Source organism: Parasteatoda tepidariorum, chromosome 7, assembly GCF_982258835.1.
Source record: "Parasteatoda tepidariorum strain Cologne lab strain chromosome 7, Ptep-v5.0, whole genome shotgun sequence".
Classification (NCBI taxonomy): Eukaryota; Metazoa; Arthropoda; class Arachnida; order Araneae; family Theridiidae; genus Parasteatoda; species Parasteatoda tepidariorum.
Genome location: NC_141761.1, coordinates 40,180,044 through 40,203,064, shown reverse-complemented (window position 1 = coordinate 40,203,064; position 23,021 = coordinate 40,180,044). Strand labels below are relative to the sequence as shown.

Here is a 23,021-nt window from a genome sequence, read left to right as displayed (position 1 = left end):
ATATTTAATCCACCTCGCCTAATTTTAGAAGAAATTGGCGACAATACTAAATGTATGCATCCGATCATTATTAAACATTCCGAATAAAATTACTATAAAAAGTACTTGCACCCTGAGTGCGGCATCCATAAAATACATTTTACTGTAAAATCTACTTTTATTGCAAGTTTCAATACCATATCTAAACAGTTATATTTATTAAATTACAGTGATTTTACAGAAAAAAAATATTGTAAAAGAGACGCCATATTAGATTCTGTTTTGTTCTGTAAATCTTAATTATAAATTGAAATTTATGGTTAAAGATCTTGTTATCTTGAGTGATTGGCAGCTTTACTTTCTACCGCAATTTTATCAGAAATTTCTTAGTGTGTCGTATTGATAACAATATACATTTTAAATAATTACAGGCGAAGCGTGGAAATTTTATAAAATGTTGTATTGTTTTAATTATTGCAAAATATGCTTAAATTACATTGTTTGAGTAACAAAGATGGCTCTCCAAGTGGAAAATTATATTTCACTTAGAAATTAAGCAGTGTGTATATACATCATCGACCAAAACATTGGACAAACTATTTAGTTGAACGCTAGTTTTTTTTTATTATTTTGTTTTATTTCTATTTTATTCCAGGAACTTTCATCTTTAATCCATCATGAAAAGCTATGATTAATCAGAAATGGTGAAATTATACATTTTCAAAAGTTGAATTTGTCTACTACCGCTTTAAATTTTAATATATTTTTTTTAATTTTAATTTTGCTTTTTATAAATAGCAAAGCTTGAAAATTTCTTAACATAAAGTATTCACTCCAATTGATTTAATAATAGATAATTATTGAATATCGTATAGATTTCTCAATAACACTTGACAATGGAAGAAAAATAAAAAATAAACAATTAGGAATGATTTATGAAGAGCTTTGAGTCACTTATGTAGCTATTTTAGATTTTTTATTGCATTCATTAGAGAATGTATTAAGTATAGCTTAAAGACTTTTCTTAAACAGGTTTTATAGTAAAGTTATGCATTTTATTGTTATATTATAAGCTGAAATTAAAAAAAATATACCTCAAGAAAAATGTACGGCTTCTATTTCATGTTTATCTAAAATGAAAAATTCAGTTTATTAATTTACGCATCAATTAAGTTAGACAGTAGAATTAAATTGTTATTGAAATGATTGCGTAATAGTATAAGAATGTTATCGTATACAAATAAATACAATTCATTATAAATACATTCAAATGCTAATTAAATCTAACATATTTTTAAAACTAAAAGGAAAATTTGTATTTTTAATTTATTTTAAAAACAGGCGATAGATTTCGTAAGACATGTTATATGCATTTTATAACCTACTTTTGACAGGTCATAGACCTCATAACTTTCTAAGTAAAGTTGCATCAAGTTACAGATTTTTAAGTCTTTCAATAAAAACGAAATTTTTACTCATAATAGAATTATTTTGATGAAAACTTGAAAGATGCCGAAATAAAATCATAAAATCGGAAAAAGTAATATTTATATTAAAAAAAATAAACATTTGGAACGTTGGGTTCAATTTTGTACTGGAAATTGCTCATTAATTTTGAAATCTTCTTATCACATTAATTGCTTAAAAGTATTTAAAATAAAAGGCATTCATAAGCTATATTATATAAAGATAAATTTTTATGTTGTTATATTGTTTTCATTAGATATTATACTTACTAAAAACTGAAAGAAAGCCCTCCATTTTGCAGTTGCTGTATTGTTTGAGAGTCTAAGTTTTCTAAAATGAAATAAAACATTTTTAGCCTTTAAAGTCTTAAAATTCTTAGAAGAACATATTACTGCATAATTTTTTTTAACAATGAACATTTTCTTTATAAAACTTTCTTAAAATAATTATATTTTAAAGAAATTAAATGAAAATGTAAGAATGCTGCATTAGTTAGAAATTTAATCATTCGAGCTAACTAAAACTAATTACTACAGATAAAGAACTAAGATAAAGTTAATTGCTGATAACACTCTATTGTTTTAAGAAGTTGTTTAAATATGCATATTGACAGTAAGGATTTCGTTAAAATAGTTTCTTGAAATAATCATATTTTTTTAAAAAAAGTATTTAAAAAATAAGAAAAAAAACTTAATATAGAAAATCACTAAAGATAATAGACTCAGATAACGAAAATTATTGATTAAACCTATTATTCAATTTAAACGAAAAAAAGATATTTATATATTACAATGCTTTAAAATAAATAGAGTTATTTAATGGTCATTATTCCTATTAACTTGCACATCTATTTAACATGATAATAATTTTTGATTTGCATGATTTATTTCTATTATTTTGGAATTAAGCTTAACAGCAAACTGACTTAATCAATTACATGAAAAACTTTGGTTTAATGGAAAACCGTAGTTTTTTATTTGACGACGCAGACTAACGTAAATAAACAAAAGCAAGATACCACATTACCATAAAATATACTTTAGTATAACTGAAAGTATATTGTATTTTAGCGACGTGAATGAAAAATTACTTTTTATCACGGACAAGAATCTCTCAGACTAAATTTATTTATATAGAAATTTAGAAATGAAAAACAATTTGTAACATTTTGAATTCAACTTACGTAGTTTTTTAAACCGTATAAAATAAAAACCGTAGTTTTTTATTTGACGACGCAGACTAACGTAAATAAACTAAAGCAAGGTACCACATTACCATAAAATATACTTAAGTATAATTGAAATTATATTATATTTTAGCGACGTGAATCAAAAATTACTTTTTATCACGGACAAGAATCTCTCAGAGTAAATTTATTTATATAGAAATTTAGAAATAAAAAACAATTTGTAAAATTTTAAATTCAACTTACGTAATTTTTGTCTGATTTGTGGAGGGAATTGCTGAAGTTGGGATTCAGTCAAGTCATCTGAAAATGTGAAAAAAAAAAAGAATTTTTTATAATATATTAAAAAATGAAATTTGTATTAACATAATTCATTTAATAAATGATAAGCTTTTGTGAAATTGGTTATCACCTTCGCATATTTTCAAAATAATTGTAGGCTATTTTCCTTTAAATTAAAAATACTAATAACACAATAACGTTTACGCATAAATGAAGGAAAAGTTTTTCTAAAGTTTAAATTTCAATTATGAACCCAAAGAATTTTTTCTATCACCTATGTATTTTGTGCTGGATTTTTTTTGGGATTATTCAATAATATTGTTTGTTCGGCTTTTAGATTAAATCTCAGATTAGGAATACTCATTGGAACTACAAAAATATGTACCTCATTTTTTTGAAAGAAGTGATTTGAAACTTGATTAGTTATCAAAACCTTTACAAATCATTTCAATTATTTTAAAAAATGCTTGATTATGCAATTGCAGCGAAGTAATCACATATGTAATTTTAATGGAATATCCATTACAATTGCATTACTTATCTTTTTTTTTTTCCTTTTCAAACAAAATATTTTTTCAATTCTTATTTGAAATTTATCAGAAAATATGCACCCTTGAAAATTATTTACAATGTTTTCTAAAGCATTTTCAAGCACTTATTTAATAATAAAGTTCTTACTTAAATTGAGAGTGCCCAAATCAATTGTAGTTGGACCACCTCCATTTCCTCCTCCTCCACCTCCTCCTCCGCCTCCTAAAATAGGAAATACATTTATCAAAAATAATATTTTTAATAATAATGATTTTTAGTAATGAATAATAATATTTTTTCATCAGCTCCAACATTTTAAAATTATTTATATAAAAATATAAATCTTTATAATATGGATGTCTTTTTAACTCGAACTTAATTAGTTTTGAAATTAATTTTCAGTGTAGAGTTCCATTGAAATAAGTATTGATTTTTTTAATCTTTAGTTTTTTATTACCTTTTTAAAATTTTCGTTACATCACAATCTTTACCACTTATTTTAAAATCGAATTAATTTTAATTTTGCAAAATTAATCCAAATTAATTTTGCAATTATCAATCACTATTTCGATGATGTTATATCTTTTAGTTTAATAGCTTTAAAAAAATATCGAATGAAAAATTTTGCCATGTTTTGAACAAAATTGAGATATCTTATTACCTAAAATTGTTGTTGTTCCGCCATTTCCACCGTTTCCACCTCCATATCCACCGTTTCCACCTCCATTTCCACCGTTTCCACCTCCATTTCCACCGTTTCCACCTCCATTTCCACCATTTCCTCCTACTTGCAAATTGCCACCTCCTAAAAGTGGAGATAATATTTCTTAACATATTGTTTTAAATCGTTCTACAATTTGTGTTTAAATGATGAAAGAGACTGAGAACGACTTGCAGAATTATATTTTCTATTATACAACCCTACATTATAAATTTAGTATCACTATTACTACGTTTCCTCCTACTTGCAAATTGCCACCTTCTAAAAGTGGAGATAATATTTCTTAAAATATTGTTTTAAATCGTTCTACAATTTGTGTTTAAATGATGAAAGAGACTGAGAACGACTTGCAGAATTGTATTTTCTATTATACAACCCTACATTATAAATTTAGTATCACTATTACTACGTTTCCTCCTACTTGCAAATTGCCACCTCCTAAAAGTGGAGATAATATTTCTTAAAATATTGTTTTAAATCGTTCTACAATTTGTGTTTAAATGATGAAAGAGACTGAGAACGACTTGCAGAATTATATTTTCTATTATACAACCCTACATTATAAATTTAGTATTACTATTACTTTATCACTATTACTGCGTTTCCTCCTACTTGCAAATTGCCACCTCCTAAAAGTGGAGATAATATTTCTTAAAATATTGTTTTAAATCGTTCTACAATTTGTGTTTAAATGATGAAAGAGACTGAGAACGACTTGCAGAATTATATTTTCTATTATACAACCCAACATTATAAATTTAGTATCACTATTACTCCATTGAGTATTTTATAAAGAAATTATGGAAAAAAAATTTTAGTATGTAATTATTATTTCTAAATTCCCAAAAAAATAAAGCTTGAAACGAAAATCTACAATATTTTAAAGCTATTAATAAATTTTTCTTTTTTTTAAGTTTTAAACTCTTGAAACTAAACTGCTCGCAGAGATATTTTCAACAGGGTATAAACATTCCATAAACAGAATTTTACTAAGTAATTTGTAATGTTAAAATATGAGAAATTAGAAGGAAGAATTTTAATACAATTTTGGTGACAAATGTCGCTAATTTTTTGCATATTAGTTGCAATACCCGGAATTATATTTTAAAATCCTGAAAATTGATCTTTTTACCAGAATCAATATTGGTGCTCGTAATAATGTATAAAAAATAAATTATCTTTGATTTACCTAGATTAAGACCAGGGATATTCGACAAATCTAAATTCTGCAACTGAGATGGACCTAAGAAAAAAAAAGTATAAAATAAATATGCAAGCATAAAATTAATTAGATTTATATTTATTTTATCAAGCATCTATATATTATTTATAGAAAAAATTTTCGTTGAAAAGTTGGAGAAAAATTTACATTTGTTTATTGAAAGAGATGAATTTAAACTACGCATGAATGTTCAAATTTTAAATATAAACATAAAATTCCTTAGATTTTTAGAAATTTTATTAAATCGTTATATTCTTTTCAAATTTTGTTTCTTTAAGGCCATATCATTCAACAAAAGAAGAAAATAACGATTTTCATTTCATTCATTGAGAATTTCATTTGAGGCCATATCATTCATTAAAAATTCTAATTCTAAAAGTTATCTTCCTCTAAACTGAACATCAGATGTTCAAATTATATTACCTAAGATAGTCAGATTTCTGAAAATTTAAATGCAACTATTGTACCAATTGAAATACCTTGAAACAGTATTGAAAAAAGCATTTTCCCATTTACTAGCTTATAAATATTTTATTTATTATCGTTGAACTTTCTCGTTGAACGTTGAGTTTCTTGCACGAAAGTCAAAATTGAATATGAGGGACTCATTGATGCGAAAAAAGATATTGATTTCTGATAATTTCACAAACCTTGATTTGATTAAAAAAAAACATTTTTCAATTGAATGACAATTATTACTTGATTCTAGAGTATACAGGATGCAATTATGTATAACACTGAAATTATACATTTTATAAAAAAACATTGCGAAAGTATCTTTTAAATCAAGAGTTAAACAATCTGATATATGAAAGGAAATAAATAATTATTTATATATATCATAAATTTTCAAATTACTAACACTTTTTTTATAACACAATTCAATTTATTCATAATCATTAAATTCAGTCAAGTAGAATTCTACATTGCTAAAAAACCAGTAATTTATGCTTCATTACTCATTATTGCATCATTAATGAGAATATTTCTCTTCACATGTGACGATGATAATAACAATAATAATATTTCGCAACAATGATTAAGAATGATAAATAGCTCCAATTTATTGGTGGATATAAAGTATATGATGTTATTTTTAATAATAGTTTGTTGGAATGTAAAATCGGATTTTTTGACGAATGTTAAAATTAATTCAGTAACGTAATTCAATGACCAGAAATTAAAAAAAAATTTGAATGACTGTAGAATAAAAATTTATCTTACTGTAAGACTAATTATTACGATGTAAATATTATTTGAAAATCGTTGTTTAGTGAAATACATAAATCAAATAGAATTGATTTGTTATAATTTGTAAATGTTATGAAAAGTGAGTTAGAATGTGCAAATAGATAAATAAATTAATTTATAAAAATAATGTTGTCCTAAAACAATAATATACTTTTGTAGATTATCAAGAAATCTAGAATAGTTTTCATACTTGATATTAAACTTGAGGTAAAAATAAAAAAGTCAATTAACTTAAGTTTAACTTTTTCCCCTATTTTAGGTTATAGTAATTTATTCCATAACTGCATATATAATGTAAACTATATAATTAATCTGTGCTGAAACCTTCATTTTTCCGGAAGGTGTTGGTCGGCGCTGGTTAATTCTTTATATCTTATTTTTAATTTGATACTTATAGTTTATTTTTAGTAAATACTTATAGATTAGATATATAGTAATTCATTCCATAACTGCATATATAATTTAAATAAGAAATATTCCTCATGAAATTCCTTAGATGTTTCATAAATAGCTGGACATGTATCATTGGAAGAAAAATTATTAGTGATAATTATATGTAAGCTTATTTCTTTTTTTGCGCAGAAAATCAAACAATAGTATTTAATATTAAAGTATAGATTCGGAATGTGAAATTAGAAAGCAAGTTAAAAATGCTTTTGTTGTTTTGCTCTTTCTAAATAAGTTCCATTTGTTTTGAATTAAGTTAAACTTCCTGCATATAATATTTTCTCTGGTTTATTTTTTTTATTGTTATTCTTTATTTTTTTAAATAAAAGCATGAATTAATTTCTAGCTAAAAATATTGAGTATTTGTGGTCTTTTTTAGGAGCAGTATACATTGTTAGAACCTGTAAGGAAGTAAACTTTAGTTGTTTAATCTTTTTCATAACTTATTTAGATAGATCTAAAAATTATCTTATTTACTCAAAATTCTGGAATTCATTTCAAACGTCGAGTTTTACATATTAGGAATCCAATCAAAATGAAATGTAATGTACTTACTTAAAGTTTTTACGTAATCCTTTAGTTTCTGCAGTGACTGAGGGTCCAGATTTTTCAATTGTTCTGGACCTAAGAAACATTGATAATTAAGAATTTGGAAAAATAATATTTATTAACAATTCCTATTACAAAACTGAAACTTACTCAAATTGCTTAAATCAATATTGTATGTTGTTTGTCCTCCGGGAGAGCCTCCACCTCCACCTCCATTTCCGGGAGAACCACCTGAACAAAAATAGGTTTAAGATAACTGACTGATAATTTATTTTTTAAAATGGCATAATTTGATACGATGACATCTTAATAATTACTCATAAGCTAAAGTTATATCAAGCAAACAATTTCTTAAAAAAATACTAATTACCGAGTTTATCTTTATACATATTAAGTAAAACCAAACATTTTGGTCAATTTTAGCAAATAGTTTTATTTTTCCTGCATGTGTCCAAAATGGAAGATTTGGCCTAGAACTGCAGGACAAACATTAAAGTACGTTTTCCTCTGAGCTCCTTTGACTCTTTATATGAGCATTTAAAAACAGCTTACGTTTTTCAAACATTAGATTTTTCGAGCGTTTTTATGTTAAAAGTAATTTAAAAGAATAAGGAAAAATAATAAAAAAATCATAAGAGGACAAAATTTGAAAATTTTTAACAATTAAATGAATTTTCTCATTTGATTTCATCAATTAATTTTTAAAAAAAAATTCAATTCTAATTTTATAATATGCATGTATGCACATTCTTCAAATAGGTTTATTTCCTTTTTAGTTTACCGAAAATTGTTGTTTCTTACAAAACTCGCATCCAGATTGTTTATTTTTTTTTCTAAAATTATTATAATTATAGGCGATTATATAAAACAAAATAAATTATTATATAAAATAAAAATATTAAATTCCCTATTAAATAGCATATTATCTTTTATTTTGGTAAATACCTTGTTCGGACTAAGCACGCTTCAGAACTCGGAGAAAATATTTAATTATTGCTCATGTCTTAAAAACAATGAAAAATATTCAATCATTTCTTAACACGTTTCTAAAAGATCTGCAAGAAGATCCCCTATTTAGAATTCCTTTGTATACGACCTCAATGTCAAGAGGAGGTAACTGGTGAGTGGGGATAACCATATTTATGACTATACTTACACTATACTTTTCGTCAAAACTGCCGTTAGGAAAACATTGAAATAGGAATTCTTTATCAACTACTTCTAATAAAATTTTTTGCATTAGCTTTTGCCGGATATAGAAAATGACTTGTTTTTAAATATTTTCAGATGTGATAGTTAAAGTTATTATGTTTTGAAAGCGTATAAATTTTTTTTTATCATACAAAGTTATTATTAGGTAATCACATAGTATATTTAACAATAAATTGAATTAAAAAAAGAGTTTAAGATAAGCAACCACGATGAAACAAAGCAAGAAGAAAAAACAGTACTTGCTCCCATGACAGGAGCTTGAGAAGCATTAAGATGTAACAGGATGCATATTAATTATTTGAAATACAACAGAATTTGATTAAGTGAATTTATGTAACGAGTGGATAATCCAGCAAAATAAAATTTTTTTAAAAGTTATAACGGATGAAAAATATATTTTTTTTATCTGTTGTGGCAAAAGATTAAGTGAAAATATTTTTGAGCTATGAGCTCTTAAGTTTAAGTTGTTTTAACTTTTAGCAAAATGGTAAAAAATTATTTTAAGGCACATATAATGATCAGTATTTTTATTTCTTTATTTAGTATAGAACTATTATAATGAACATCTCAAGCATGAACTGATTTTTTATTAGTTGTTACAACTTTACAACTGTATGTGTATCTCTACAAATTGTTAATGTGAATTAGAATAAAAAATAAGAATAAAAAATAAGAATAAAAAAATAAGAATAAAAAATAATAAATAATATTACTTAAATTAATTATTGAATGAGATTGAGATGGAATCGAAAATATTTTGGATAAATAGGCTTGTTTTGAATTTAATTTTTTAGGAAAAGGATTGCTTACTTAGCAAACTAATTGGCATGATGTGGTGCTACAGAGTATATTGTTAAATGAGTATTACCTTCTGGATACATTTGGTATGAGAATGATCCTCCAGCTCCAGGGGTGTCGCTTCCTAAATGGGAGAAATTTTTTATGTGACGTGTGAAATTATAACACGCGTATTGATCTTGTCTGAAACACATTTATTTAAAAGTATTTTCTAATAATAAATATATTTTGATAAGATTGTTATTTTAACTAAGATTCACAAATCAATATTTTCTTACCAAGCACATAGAAAAGTTGAGAAGCTGTAAGAGAAAAAAACAGCTGTATAGCAGTACTTAACATTTATGAAATGTTCTTTATAATTAATATTAAACAAAATTTTTCAAATGTGTAATATTAAGAAATAAAGCAACCTTGTGTGATACAAAAAAACAATGAAAAGCTGGTCTAGTTTGGAAGTAAATACATTTGATCTCTATTTTGACACAACCCAAGCAACAATTTTACCAATGTTGGGCTCAAAATTGGTTAAATATGGGTCCTATAAAAATAAGTCTTAACCCTTTCGCGCCGACTGGCACAAATACGTGCCAGCATAAAACCGCATCAACCAGGGTAAAAAGATAAAACTGGTAATCAAAGTAATTCTTTAGCAGTTTATTTGCAGCCGGAGTTACAATTGTTTGATTTATTTAATTCACCATTACTTGTTCAAAATAAAACTATTTAGTTATACTTTGAATTAACATTGCTTATATATATGATTAAACTAACAATAATTAAAGTAAAAGCAAAGTAAGTCTGTCAAATTAGCAACGACTACATTTAAGTAACCTTTTTTTATTTAATTACAACTTGATTCTGATTTTGTACGAATGCTTTTCTGAATCACCCGTCCCCAAGGAGTTAAGGGAACCAATATTGGGTTGTCCTGATTTTTTTAATTTCGGTCCTAGAATGGGCTATATAAGGCCACTATAGCACTTATATTCGTTGAATAATGAATATAAAATATCGGGTGAATCTGACAATTTTATGTAGGTCAGATATTGGTTGTAAAGCTGCTGTAAAATATCGGATGAATTGGACAATACTATGTAGGGCCAATATCGGAAAAAATAAAAGCAGTTTGAACCATTCGAGAATCTAATGATGACCTTAAGTTATTTTACAGCTTAGGAATTACCATTTATTTTGTTAAGTTTAATTAATTTTAATATTAACTATTTATTATACCTGCATGGGACAGTATTTTAAAATTATATTCTTTTGATATTAACTTGAAAAATATTAAAAACATTTTGTATGATGCAATTCCCAGCACAATGTGATAAACTAAGTCCAACAGAGAAAGTGCCACACTTGGCCGAAAAATTGGTATTTCGAAATTAAACTGATAACCCCTTTAGTAAATCAACTAATAGATATATTTAGTTTTCTACGATATATTAATAAACTCAATATCTAGAAGTTCGCTTAATAAGAGAACATATTTAATTCTTGATTTTAAGGCATGCCTCATTTTTTTCTAATCATAATTACAAAAAATTATTCATATTAGCATCTTATTATTTACAAACAAATAATATGTATGTATTTCACAAGTATATAATATTATTAATTTTGAATATTAAAGTATTTGCGCATCAAAAATATGTGCTTACGTGTATCGTTCAAGATCTGTTGACCTAAAATAAACAAATAAATTTAAATAAATTGTAAGATCATTTATTGTTAATAAAAAAGAAATAACTATGAAATATGTAGTGGTTAATTTATTCCAACTTATAGTTTTTTGTATTATTTCACATTTATCGTATCGGTAGATGATAATTCATAGTTTTATAATATCGGTAGATGATAACTCATAACTCATAGTTATATATTTTATATATTTGAAAACAATAGAGTTAATAGCTATTAGAAAGTTCAAATGTTAACTATTTTTATGTAGTTCATGATTATCAGACAGTTTTTACATAATTCATAGTTATTAGAATGTCTTTTATAACTCACAGGTCTTAGATAATAATTACATAGTTCATAGATTTTCATAGTCAGTTACATAGTTATTAAATAAGTTCAAAAATTTTAATAAATTCATTCATGTTTTGACTATTTTTCTGAGATGAAAAATAGATAAAACGAATTCTTTTAATATTTTATTTTATTTGTCTTTCTATAAAAAAATGGAAAACTTTTAATTTAAGGAATTTGCTTTACACTGATTTATTAAATTCCTGTCGCGATAAAAGCCGTAACTCTTGGATTTAAAAATTGGTGCTTCTAATAACAAAGGTACTTTTCAATTCAGTTTTTATAAACTTCTAATTTAGAAATAAACTTCTAATTTGAATTCTAATTTATAATTTGAAATTGCAATACGACGTCGATTTTTAAGCTCAAGATATGAGCATATAACTCTAAAAATAACTAATAAACAGTTCTTATTGATAAATTCAATTGATAAAAATATTAATTACATTTCCTTATGGTCCAATTGTTTTTATCATGGACGTTATTAGAAAGGAAGCAATATTTTAAGACAATAATAGTTAATTTAAATAGTATTATAAAGCACAATATTTTGATGTATCAAAAACATTTGCAGTAATACTTTTGGAATTCAACTGAAAAAAAATAAACCTTCTTCTTACATCTATTTTTATTAACACAGAGTTACATTATAATTCATATTTAAAAAACCATTGGTATAATTTGATTGAATGAATGTATACTACTTACTTGAGGATGGGAAGTTAGATACACCATTTGGTAAGGAATATCCACTTAAGTCTGGAAGGCAAAATAATTGAATGTAGACTCGCAATTAAGTTAATTAAAAGAAATTAAAAAAACGGAAAATGTAAGTAAGCTCAATGATGTTCGAGTACTAATATTAAATATCCGGAATCAAACTAACACAATTTCTAAACTAGATCATTGTTCATATTCATTTGCTTCATTTAAAAACGTTTGAATCTCTTATAATTACAGGACCATATTATTTAATACAATGAAATTATTTATATTTAAATAATACAAAAAAATATGAGCTAGTATTAATATAACAAAAAAAACTATTTTTATAATTAAATAGGAAACTATTTGTTTTGTGCAGGTAAATTTACTTATTATTTTAAGCATTATTTTATTTAAGTATTTTTATTTAATTTAATTATAATATTCATTAATGTTTGAACAAATTACTATTTTTTACAAACCTTGAAATAAAATGGAAACTGTTTTTAAGTCTCATTGTTCACTGTAGACTGAACAATTGGTGTGGGCTTATATTATAAAAAATTAAAACAGACGAATAATCAGAAATTAAATACTGAAATCATTTAGAAAAAATGTTTTAACTGAATGCTAAATTTAATTTATAATACTTCATTCCTATTTTTTATTAATTTAGTAGCTTTTTTTCATAAAAAAATATTTTTTTAAATTGGTGGAAATTAAAAAACAATCGATCTAAATTTTATTCAAATAAATTAAGTCTTTTTTTCAAAATATTGAAACTACAGTTAGACGTTTCCATCTTTAAATGATATGAGCTTTTTTTAAAATATCGAAAAATTATGAAACAATAATGTATACATTTTTAGACTTATTAAAAGTATTTAATTATAAGTCAATGAAAATTTCCTACCAAAGCCTCCAGATCCATTGCTCGGTGGTAATTGAATTGATCCCATGTTTCCTGAAATAAAAAGGCATTTAAGAATTTCAATACATCTTTCCAAAAATAGGATTTCTTTTTAATTTGTAACATTTTATATTTTCTTTTAATTTTTTTTGTTTTTTTATTTATCTATATAAATATTTATTTTAATGCAATTCAATGTCATTTTCAATATTTTCTTATCAGTAAATATAATTTTCAATTATTTCCATATTTATTCTAAATAAAGTATTGATTTGTTTTATAAGATTCTTGGTTGATATGATTTTTGCTTGATAAAATTTTATCGTGCTTATTTATCATGATTTAATAAGATTTGATATGATTTTGATAAGATAAGATTTTAGATAAGACTAGATAATTTGAAAAAAGGTCTTGCTAATAATTTGAAAAAGTAAAAAAAATCTATATCCTGAAGCAAATAAAAAAATTTCTTCAAGAAGAAAGTTTGTAATTTTGAAACATATGAAATTTTGAAAACCAATAAAGAAAAATTAGAAACAATAATCTAAAGATACATTACCGAAAATCTTTAAGAGAATGTACACTATAAACAAAATAGAAAACGTTAGAGAACATTCAAACAAGGATATTCAAATACTAATAAGAAAAAGAAAAGTGTAATGAATACTTTTTTCTTATATAAGTACCAACTAATTATTCAATAGAATTATTTATTTGATTATCAAATTTTTATATTGCTGATATCACTTCGAAAAAAGTAAATTTTTTTGACGCAATTAGATTTTTATTGAAATTTTAAAATTGGTTACTTTATTATATGATTTAATTCATCATAATATTATATAAACATTTCACTTACATGGGAAGCTGTATGTATTGGCAGCTGCAAGAAAAATACATTATATATAAATTACAACTAAATAGCAAGTATTTGAATTTTACCAAATTTTCATACGTAAGCAGTAAACTAAATATTTATGTAGAAACAAATTAATAATATATTTACCTCCTTGTCCGACATCAGGAACACCACTTGGCAAGTCAAGTTGACCTTGAATTTCTAAATAAATAAATAAATTTATTTATTTAGGATTGACCTTAATAAATTTAGGATTTATCCGTGAAATCTTGAAATCTACTGTAAAAGTAAAATGTGCGGGCCAATAAAAAAAAACGGAAAACGCTCTTAGGTATTAGACAAGGTAGTAAAATACTTTTTTGTGAAAGTTAGGGCTAATCCCAGTCTGTCACGCAAAGACGAATAAGAAGAAGCCTTTTAAAAATATTTTTTTCTAATTCGAGTTTTCAATATATTTCAAATATACATTACCAAAAATATATATTTGCATTATTCGTAAACTTTCTTAGCTTTAACATTTTCAAAAATTTTCTTTGAAAAATTATACTTGATTTTTTTGAAAAATTGAAAAATGTGACTCAATTGCCTGAGTTAATTAAAATTAGCAGTTATTAATAAAATATGACAGCGAAATGGAAGGATAGAATCTTATTTCTTATTGAAATACAGCAAAGAATTTTGTTTCGATTGGTCTTCTTCAAAACATGTAAAACATACGATAAGACCAAACTCTTAATTCACATAGGTTTGCCAATATACAATTTATAATTATGATAGATAGATGATATTTTGCCCCAACAATTTTAAAACGATGTGTTATATTTTTCTGATAGTCAATTAATATATTAAGGGTTATTCTTTTATATTAAAAAAAAGCAAAGTGAGTGGAGTACCATTATTAAAAAAGGAATAAATTAAATTACAGTCAGTCATTTTTCCTTCATCAATGTTCCAAATTTTTTTTTCAATGGAACAAAGCGAAAGGGTTATGTTTGGCGTACGCCTAAATTGTAGCAAAGTAGCTAGTTATTTCCTATTAAGCTGCACTTTTTATTCATTAATAACCTACAAAATAGATATTAAAAAATCTTATCTATTTTTATTAAGTATTTTTATGATTTAATGATAGAATTCGATCATTTAGTAAAATGATTCTTTATAATTTCTTTTTTTGAACTATTTTCTTTTTTAAAGGTAAATTCCTTTATGCAATATAACATAAAGAAGGTTAATTTTAAATACATCAATTAATTAATAATATTTTTAGCTTTGGAAAATTTTTAAAGATGATATGAAATTTTACGTTGCTTGACTCTAAAAATGCATGATGTTAATATCATGAAAAATTCCAGATATCTTGCAAAGATTCAACATTAGGTCACTAATTATTTTTAGTTTTTATCTATGATTTATGTGAGTTAAAATTATATGATGAAATGGTAAGTTTTGCTGACGACGCAACTCGTATATATTTATGTTATTCAGACAACAATTTAAATTTAATCATAAATGAAGATCCAAAAGCAGTTCACGTTTGGTTCTTTCTTAGTTTTTAAATTATCAACATCAATAAAACTAAATATGTGATTTCTTATTAAAAGCAAAATCTTATTGTAAATTACCAAGAGGATGTTCGTATATTAAATTTTTCACTTTCACTGCAAAAGTTATTCGATAAAGTATCTTGGACTTAAGCAAAAGATTGAAGACATGAAATTGAAATTGAAAATAATTTTTCCAGGTACAAAACAGTGATGTTTTATGAATTTTAGTTCGTTATTTAATACTTACGCAAAGTTCCTAAATCTGTCAACATCTGTGGTAGAGATAAAGCTGCCATTTTTCCTATAAAAACAAGGGTCAGTGATTAAAGAGAAAAACCATATTAACATTTAACCATATCAAACAGAATATTCATTTTATCCACCTAAGATTTTCGTTTCAGAATATAAAATGGACAATACATTCATTTAATCATTAAAGCCTATTAATTGTTAATGACATTACTAAGCATACCAGTCATTAATGTTCATTGCTGTTAGCTAAATTAAATATTATTGAATAAAAATCAAGCAGATTTCTAAAAATAAACGAAATTCAACTATCGAATTTTGACAATAAGTAAAAAAATATATCATTTAAATTTTTAATGCAATAAAATTTTTTAAATGTATTTTAATTAATTAAATATTAGATACAAGATATAGATACAAGATAATCTAGTGTGGCAAAGCATCGTATGTAAAAAGAAAAAAAAATACGATTTCACACTGGGAAAAAAAAGTATGGTTAATACTACCTGAGTATGGTAAAATTGGATCTGGCTGAATTCAAACACCTTCATGTTCTGTAATTTTTACTGAGGCACATTGGTAATGATTTTGGTAAAATTAACAATAATGTATAGTGTTATGATATGGGTCAAAATTTGGTATTTGGTAATTTCATCGCGGATGTCTCATAACATGTTTTTTTTTTTTAAAAAAAGAAAAAGTTTATTCAGTTAAAAAAAATTTTCTATTTTGTATTTTTTCAAAATGTGTAGTTATAAAAACTATACTTTAGAAAATCAAAATAGATACTTAATATATGAAGAGAAAAAATACCGTATATTGTATGTCTTAAAATGTCCTTAAGCGTTTATCTCGTAACATTATTGGAAATGTCAGAAATTCTACATTTTAGCTCGCTAGAGCAAATATACTTCAAAAGATTCATAAAAAAATACGCTGTGCATTTACATGTAAGGGGCACATTAATGTTTGCAGCTTGTTAAAGTGTCCCTAATAAAAATTCAAGAGAAACGTTATTTGAAATCTTTTCAATTTGCTTTGATTTCTCAAACTTAAACACAAGCAAATAAAATTAACAATATTTATTTAACATATAATAAATAACTAGACAGTATAACAATAACATACCTAAGACTCTAATCAGTTTTACTCCTACAAAATAATAAAAAAAATATACTTCCATGACAAAGTGAGAGTCAAAAATGATTACTAACGAAATTGATTAATAACTGTAAAAAATACTCTTTGTTTTTTTTCGAAATTTCTCCGTATATTTAACGTTTTAATCCGTTTTGTTGACAAAATGGTTTTTCACCGTTTTTCATCTTAATCACAAACGGATTAAAATCGTCAGTTGAAATTCTAATTTCAATGCAGTTTTTTTGGGTTCCGTAATATATTTTAATTTTCCCAATCATTTCAGGATTAATTTCTATATTTGCTCTTAATATTTAGCTATTACTTTTTGGTTTTTAACATCGCATGAATTAAACTACGATTAAACTTTATTATCATTATAATACAATATTGAAGTAAAATTCGCAATGTCACAATTTTTACTTAAGAAATTGTGATAGCGATTGTGCGAGAATAGTGACGGTTAATAGTGCTAGTCTTACAATAAAGTGACCCATGTTAGAATCCTAATGATGACTGGTAGATGCGAGTTGTACCGACATAGAATATTTTCACCTATGGTCAGTTGAGGTTTACATCGCACCGTTCATAGAGAAAACTTGTTCCCATATAGTAAGATTTTATTGAGACTACAGATTTATTTTGGTCGTAAAAACTAGTTTTGTCACGTAAAAAACCTATCTTATTACAGACTTTCTTCTGAATTTTTACAGGAAGGACTTGCTTTTGTATGGTAAAAGCCACTGAGGCTACGGATTTACTTCGTAAATTTTGTGATTTTGCACAACTAATACAGCTGCACTGCTTAAAACTCTATATTTTAGTGGATTCTTCTTACAGTTTATTATATTTATTTAGAAGAATAAAAAATTGCGTTATGAGTAGTTATCCAGAAAAAAAGGTGAATAAGGTAATTATTAGATAAGGTGAAGTACAAATGAGCAATAATATATTAAATTGCGTACCAAAAACATAATGAGTCATTTTACTGCATGTTCTGACTTGTTTGACTTTGGAACATTTATAACTATGTTTCGTGTGACCGCTTTTGCAATTCTTCATCCACTTTGTCGTAATATTCTATGCCCTCATTCTCCCATATATATGGTATTAATAATTTCAAGCATAGGAAAGTTAGCAATTTTTTTGCTGACATGGTGGGAGAAGTATTAGCAATGTTAGCGCAGAAATATTAAATTTCTAAAACAAAAATCTCTTTTGAAACCAAAAACAACAGAGTGAGTTAAAGTAATTATTCTTAAATATTCCTATATACATTTATAATTCCGCTATTTTTGTTTTCAATGTATAAGTGTGTGCAAAATCATTAAAAACATGTCTATATAATATTTAAATTTCCAAGAAATGTTAGATTTATATTTATTGTGAGTAATATACGGTGCAGAAGTAATATCTTACCTTGTTGTCCGAAGTCAGAGGGGCTTGGATTTTGTCTGTATGCACCTAGTTTGCCTATAAAAATATAAAAAATATCGAGAAAGCTATTTTTTTGAAAGATTTAAATGCAAATTTAAATAGCTTAAAAGAAAAACATGTATTATTTGTATTTTTAAAAACAAAAATTGTTTGTATTTTTAACAACTAATAAAAACATTTAACTGCTTTTAAATTGAAAATAATATTTTATAATAAATATTTTACTTACATATGATGATGATGAAACGTATTCCTATTAATGAACGAAAGTTTGTTAATATTTAATATAAAATTATTGAAAAGAATTATAGAACATATAAAGGTAGTCATGGTAAATAATTAGTTTGATCAATCATCCATATTCCATTTATAATTTTTTTAGACCTTTATTTGTCCATTTACATTAGTGTACATATAACTAATGCATCTTATACATTTTTGAATCTTTAAAACATTATAGATCAACGTGTCACATTTATATACTAATTAACGTGCTACGTAGTTCTCAAAGTATCTAAAAGTCAATTAAATTCAATTTTTATATCAAAACAAGTTTCGATTTTTATATTTGAGTTTAAAGACATTACTTGGTCTTTTGTACAACGTTTTATTTCTCTCGAAAATTTCCATAATAACTCATTTTTAGTTTATTAATTGATCGATGCAAATTTTATTATAACTAGGACGCTCCGTCTACCACTCTATCCAATTGCAAAACCTCCAATATGGCCTTTCAATCATCTTACACTGTTAGGATTTTCCTTCTTCATGAAAAAGCAATTAAAAATATAAAAACTTTCAAGTGAATTGGCATTCCGAGGAAAAAAAAACTCGTGTTAAGCCTGTAATTGAAAATGGCTCTTTCAGCTCGTCAAATCTCAACTCTGTAGTTGCACCACAAATCACAGATCAGCTAACATATTTATTTTTCTTCAAGTTTAAAAATTAATAATTTTTGATATAAAGATGGAATTTTTTTATTAGATGGAATTCCTTATATATTTTTTACATTTCGTATCTTCAAGTTTTTCAATCTTATAGTTCTTACACAGCAAATCAAAATACAACGCAAAGCAAAACTATTTGAGGAAATTTGCACAAAGAGCACTAAAAGTTGCAAAAGCTTTCGAAAAATTAGAATTTAAGAAAAAAATAGCTCATTTTAAATTTATAAATTTACATGGCCCGTTCAACATATCAAATTTTAACACTGTAGTGGTATTTTTTCTGCCTGTAAAGCAGTCCACAAGGTGTTTTTACCCTATAAGTAAGAGTTAAAAATTCTTCAATTAATTATGCAGTGTTAATTTTCTTTTACCTTACTGTAATCTATGCATATGCGTAATTGTAAGTTTCGCAGTTTCTGCGCAGCAAAAGCAAATGTTAAGTTCAAACTGAATACCCAAAACAGTAAGGCTTGCTGACATAATGAGTTTTTATGTAGTGATAAATGTACTAATTTAAAATAGCCAATAAAAAACAAAACTCTATTAATTTGATTAATAAACTTACCTAAGTTTCCAAGTTGCTGTTTATCATCAGGTAAGCTCAATTGTCCTTCTTGGTCTATAATTTTAGGAAGAAAATAAAAGTATTAGTACGTTTTACCAATATAATTGGATACTTGTAGCGAATCAAATTTAATATTTATTAGCGACGTCACGCATGATTAAGGCTATGAGATTCGACAAGTGCTCTTCGAGGTATCCAACTAAATTTGATCGGAAAATTGATTCAGCGTGATAATAAACCCAATCATTAAAGCTGTAACTTTAAGACGTCATATACAACCACGTGATTAGACACAACCATGTGATTATTTGCAAGTACCCAATCGGATACCTGTAAGTGACGTATTGTGGATATCTCGATCCTGAATGGTTGTTAAAACGTGGTTTTTGTTTACGTTAAAATGTAGTTTATATTTTCTTATTATATGCGTTACACAATGAGAAAAAAAAGTGTGGTCAAAACTACTAGAATATTGTGAAATTTAACGTGTTACCGAAGGTCTTTGGAAATGATTTGGTAAAATTAACAATGAAATATGGTTCATAATTTGATATAAAATGTGATAAAAATTTCGGTAATTTTATTATGATACCATAGAGCAGAGTTTCTCAAACTGTGGTTTGCGGTTCCGGGACACTGCAGCAATAATCCTAAAATTACCAAATATTTTTTCATACTGTATCAGAATCTTTCCCGAGTAATTTAATTTATTTTTATTATTGCATTACATATTTAAGTTTGGAACTTTTATTTAAAATGCTCACCTTTCCCTATTTCTTAAAATTAAAGTTAGAGAAATAAAACCGCAATAGTATATAATAGTTTAAATGACGAAACTGATACTTTCCATCACGCGTGTGTCGGATTTGCGCAATGTTTATGGAGCCCCTTAAAAGTTTCGAAAATATTATGGGGTTCCACATATGTTCATAAAAATTAAGATGTCTTAGTGCCCAAAAATTTTAGAAAGCCTGCAGGGCTAAAAATCCATTTGTTAGGGTTTCAGGTATTCAGGTTTGTAACTTTAATAAATATGTTGTAATACGAATTATGAACTTGGAAGTCAGAATTTCCTGTAAACCGTTAATGTATGGACGGGAAAATTAACAAATGATTGGTTCAAACACCATATATTAAAGTTTTATTAACATTATGTTTCTCTTTTATTTATTTAATTTTTTTATTTTATATACATATAAATAAATAATTATGCTTTAGACAAATTTTTAAATAAATAGGATCGTAACCAAATTGTTTGTAATAGAAGTTCCAAAAACCATGAACTTACCAATTATCTGAATAAGTATTTTTCCTTAAAAGAAAATAAAGGATTATTTACTTCGAATCAATGAAACTACATATTTCCATAAAATAAATTAAGCGGAATGGTTTCTAATAAATTAATAACATTAAATATTATCTAAGCTTAATAAGCATTTAATCATAAAAACTAATGTTGTCTTCAGTAATATTTATACATTGTTTGTATTGAAAAAAATATTATTTATATATTTATTTTCCAACGTGGTGAACTATCGATAACGTGGGTTTCTCACTATTTAAATTTAGAATATTATAATAATCTAATATGATTCATATTATTTGGTTGTCTGGTGCAATAACTTTAATTGAGTTATTTAGTTATACGCTAAGTTTTTGTTGAGATTCATTTTGTTAGATAGACTAAAGTGATAGTTTAAGTAGCGTTGAATAGTTAGTTATACGTTAAATATTTATTTCGAGTAATTTTAAATTTTTACAGAAATAAATATTTAGTCACGAAGCAATTATTTAAAACTATTTGCAATTCCAGAAATTGTCTATTTAATTGTTCCAAATTGGTGGATTCTCTTCTATAGACAGTCTAGAAAATTACTTGGCATTTGATAATCCTTGATTGATTTTCCCAAACCAACAAAAAACTTATTTTCGTAGAAAAGTTTCATACCCCTTTTAACTTTGACCACTTCAGTTGCATTATAAATATACTGCACGCAATTATCAAATACTCAATTTTAAATTCAATTATTAAATAAAATTATTGATCTAGAATTGAGCTACCATTTTCACAAATAAACTATGTTTTGAAATTACTTCTAAATTTTATTTTGGTGAGGTAGTAATATTAGTATTCAAAGAAAAAATAATTTATTCTCTTAATTATTTATTTAAAGTTTTAAATAATTTCAAACACTAATCATTCGTAAAAAAATATTAACTATCTATCTCACAGTGTTTTGAAATGAAGCTTAAATAGATTTTTGGTTTTTTTTCTGGAAGGAAATAATTTAAAATTTCCCTTCTTTATTATAAGAGCCTATTACATAATATTTTAAAGCAATTTTATTTTTCAAAACAAAAATTAGATTTAATTTAAATCAATAAAAACTCGATATAGTTTCTCATTAATTAATATATTTTTTGACAAATTACATTTTCTATCAAACATTGGCTTACCTAATTGAACTAACTGTGGTAATTTTGATGGTTGGCTTTGTCCATCTAGAAACAAATAAAGATCTTTATTTATTCAAACATATATCGAAATTAAATTATTTCATAATTTATACACGTTAACAAATTATACCAATAAATAATATATCAATCATAAAAATCTTGGCACCAAATTAACAATACTTAATAATTTTGTATGAATTTTTTTAAAAATTCTTTTATAAATGCGATAAATCTACTTATCTTCTTTGATATTAAACTGTTTGCTTTTTATTTTGAAAACGGACGAATTTTTTCTTTTTTTCTCTTCTTTTGCTGTTATTTTTATATTGGATAGATATCTACTTCCATATAAAAGTTATTAATAAGAAGATGGGTAGTCAGTTTTTTAATTTATTACGCAATGATGATGGAAATTGTTTCTGATGAGAATTCAGATGAAAATTGATTTTAGGCACGGGTATGCTTATTTTAAAACAAAATGGGGTGTGGGTGTATCCACACCCCATATTATATTATTTTATTATAAATT

General features: G+C 25.1%; 1 protein-coding gene across 1 annotated transcript in view; it reads right to left on the bottom strand.

Annotated features, from left to right (window-relative positions):
- Positions 1-1,711: 1,711 nt before the first annotated feature.
- The window catches only part of LOC107456745 (uncharacterized), a 98,700-nt gene continuing 77,390 nt past the window's right edge, over positions 1,712-23,021 (bottom strand). Inside the window, exons 79-100 of the mRNA XM_071183557.2 lie at positions 22,493-22,537; positions 21,324-21,347; positions 20,036-20,089; positions 18,753-18,776; positions 18,506-18,559; positions 17,078-17,101; positions 15,948-16,001; positions 14,304-14,357; positions 14,157-14,180; positions 13,857-13,880; positions 13,301-13,351; positions 12,391-12,441; positions 11,310-11,333; positions 9,924-9,947; positions 9,716-9,769; positions 7,786-7,866; positions 7,642-7,710; positions 5,356-5,409; positions 4,107-4,250; positions 3,593-3,667; positions 2,879-2,935; positions 1,712-1,776 (exon numbers count right to left, since the gene is read on the bottom strand). Coding sequence (XP_071039658.2) covers positions 1,715-1,776; positions 2,879-2,935; positions 3,593-3,667; positions 4,107-4,250; positions 5,356-5,409; positions 7,642-7,710; positions 7,786-7,866; positions 9,716-9,769; positions 9,924-9,947; positions 11,310-11,333; positions 12,391-12,441; positions 13,301-13,351; positions 13,857-13,880; positions 14,157-14,180; positions 14,304-14,357; positions 15,948-16,001; positions 17,078-17,101; positions 18,506-18,559; positions 18,753-18,776; positions 20,036-20,089; positions 21,324-21,347; positions 22,493-22,537 — 1,127 coding nt within the window. The 3' untranslated portion in view covers positions 1,712-1,714. The remainder of the gene's footprint in view (positions 1,777-2,878; positions 2,936-3,592; positions 3,668-4,106; positions 4,251-5,355; positions 5,410-7,641; positions 7,711-7,785; positions 7,867-9,715; positions 9,770-9,923; positions 9,948-11,309; positions 11,334-12,390; positions 12,442-13,300; positions 13,352-13,856; positions 13,881-14,156; positions 14,181-14,303; positions 14,358-15,947; positions 16,002-17,077; positions 17,102-18,505; positions 18,560-18,752; positions 18,777-20,035; positions 20,090-21,323; positions 21,348-22,492; positions 22,538-23,021) is intronic.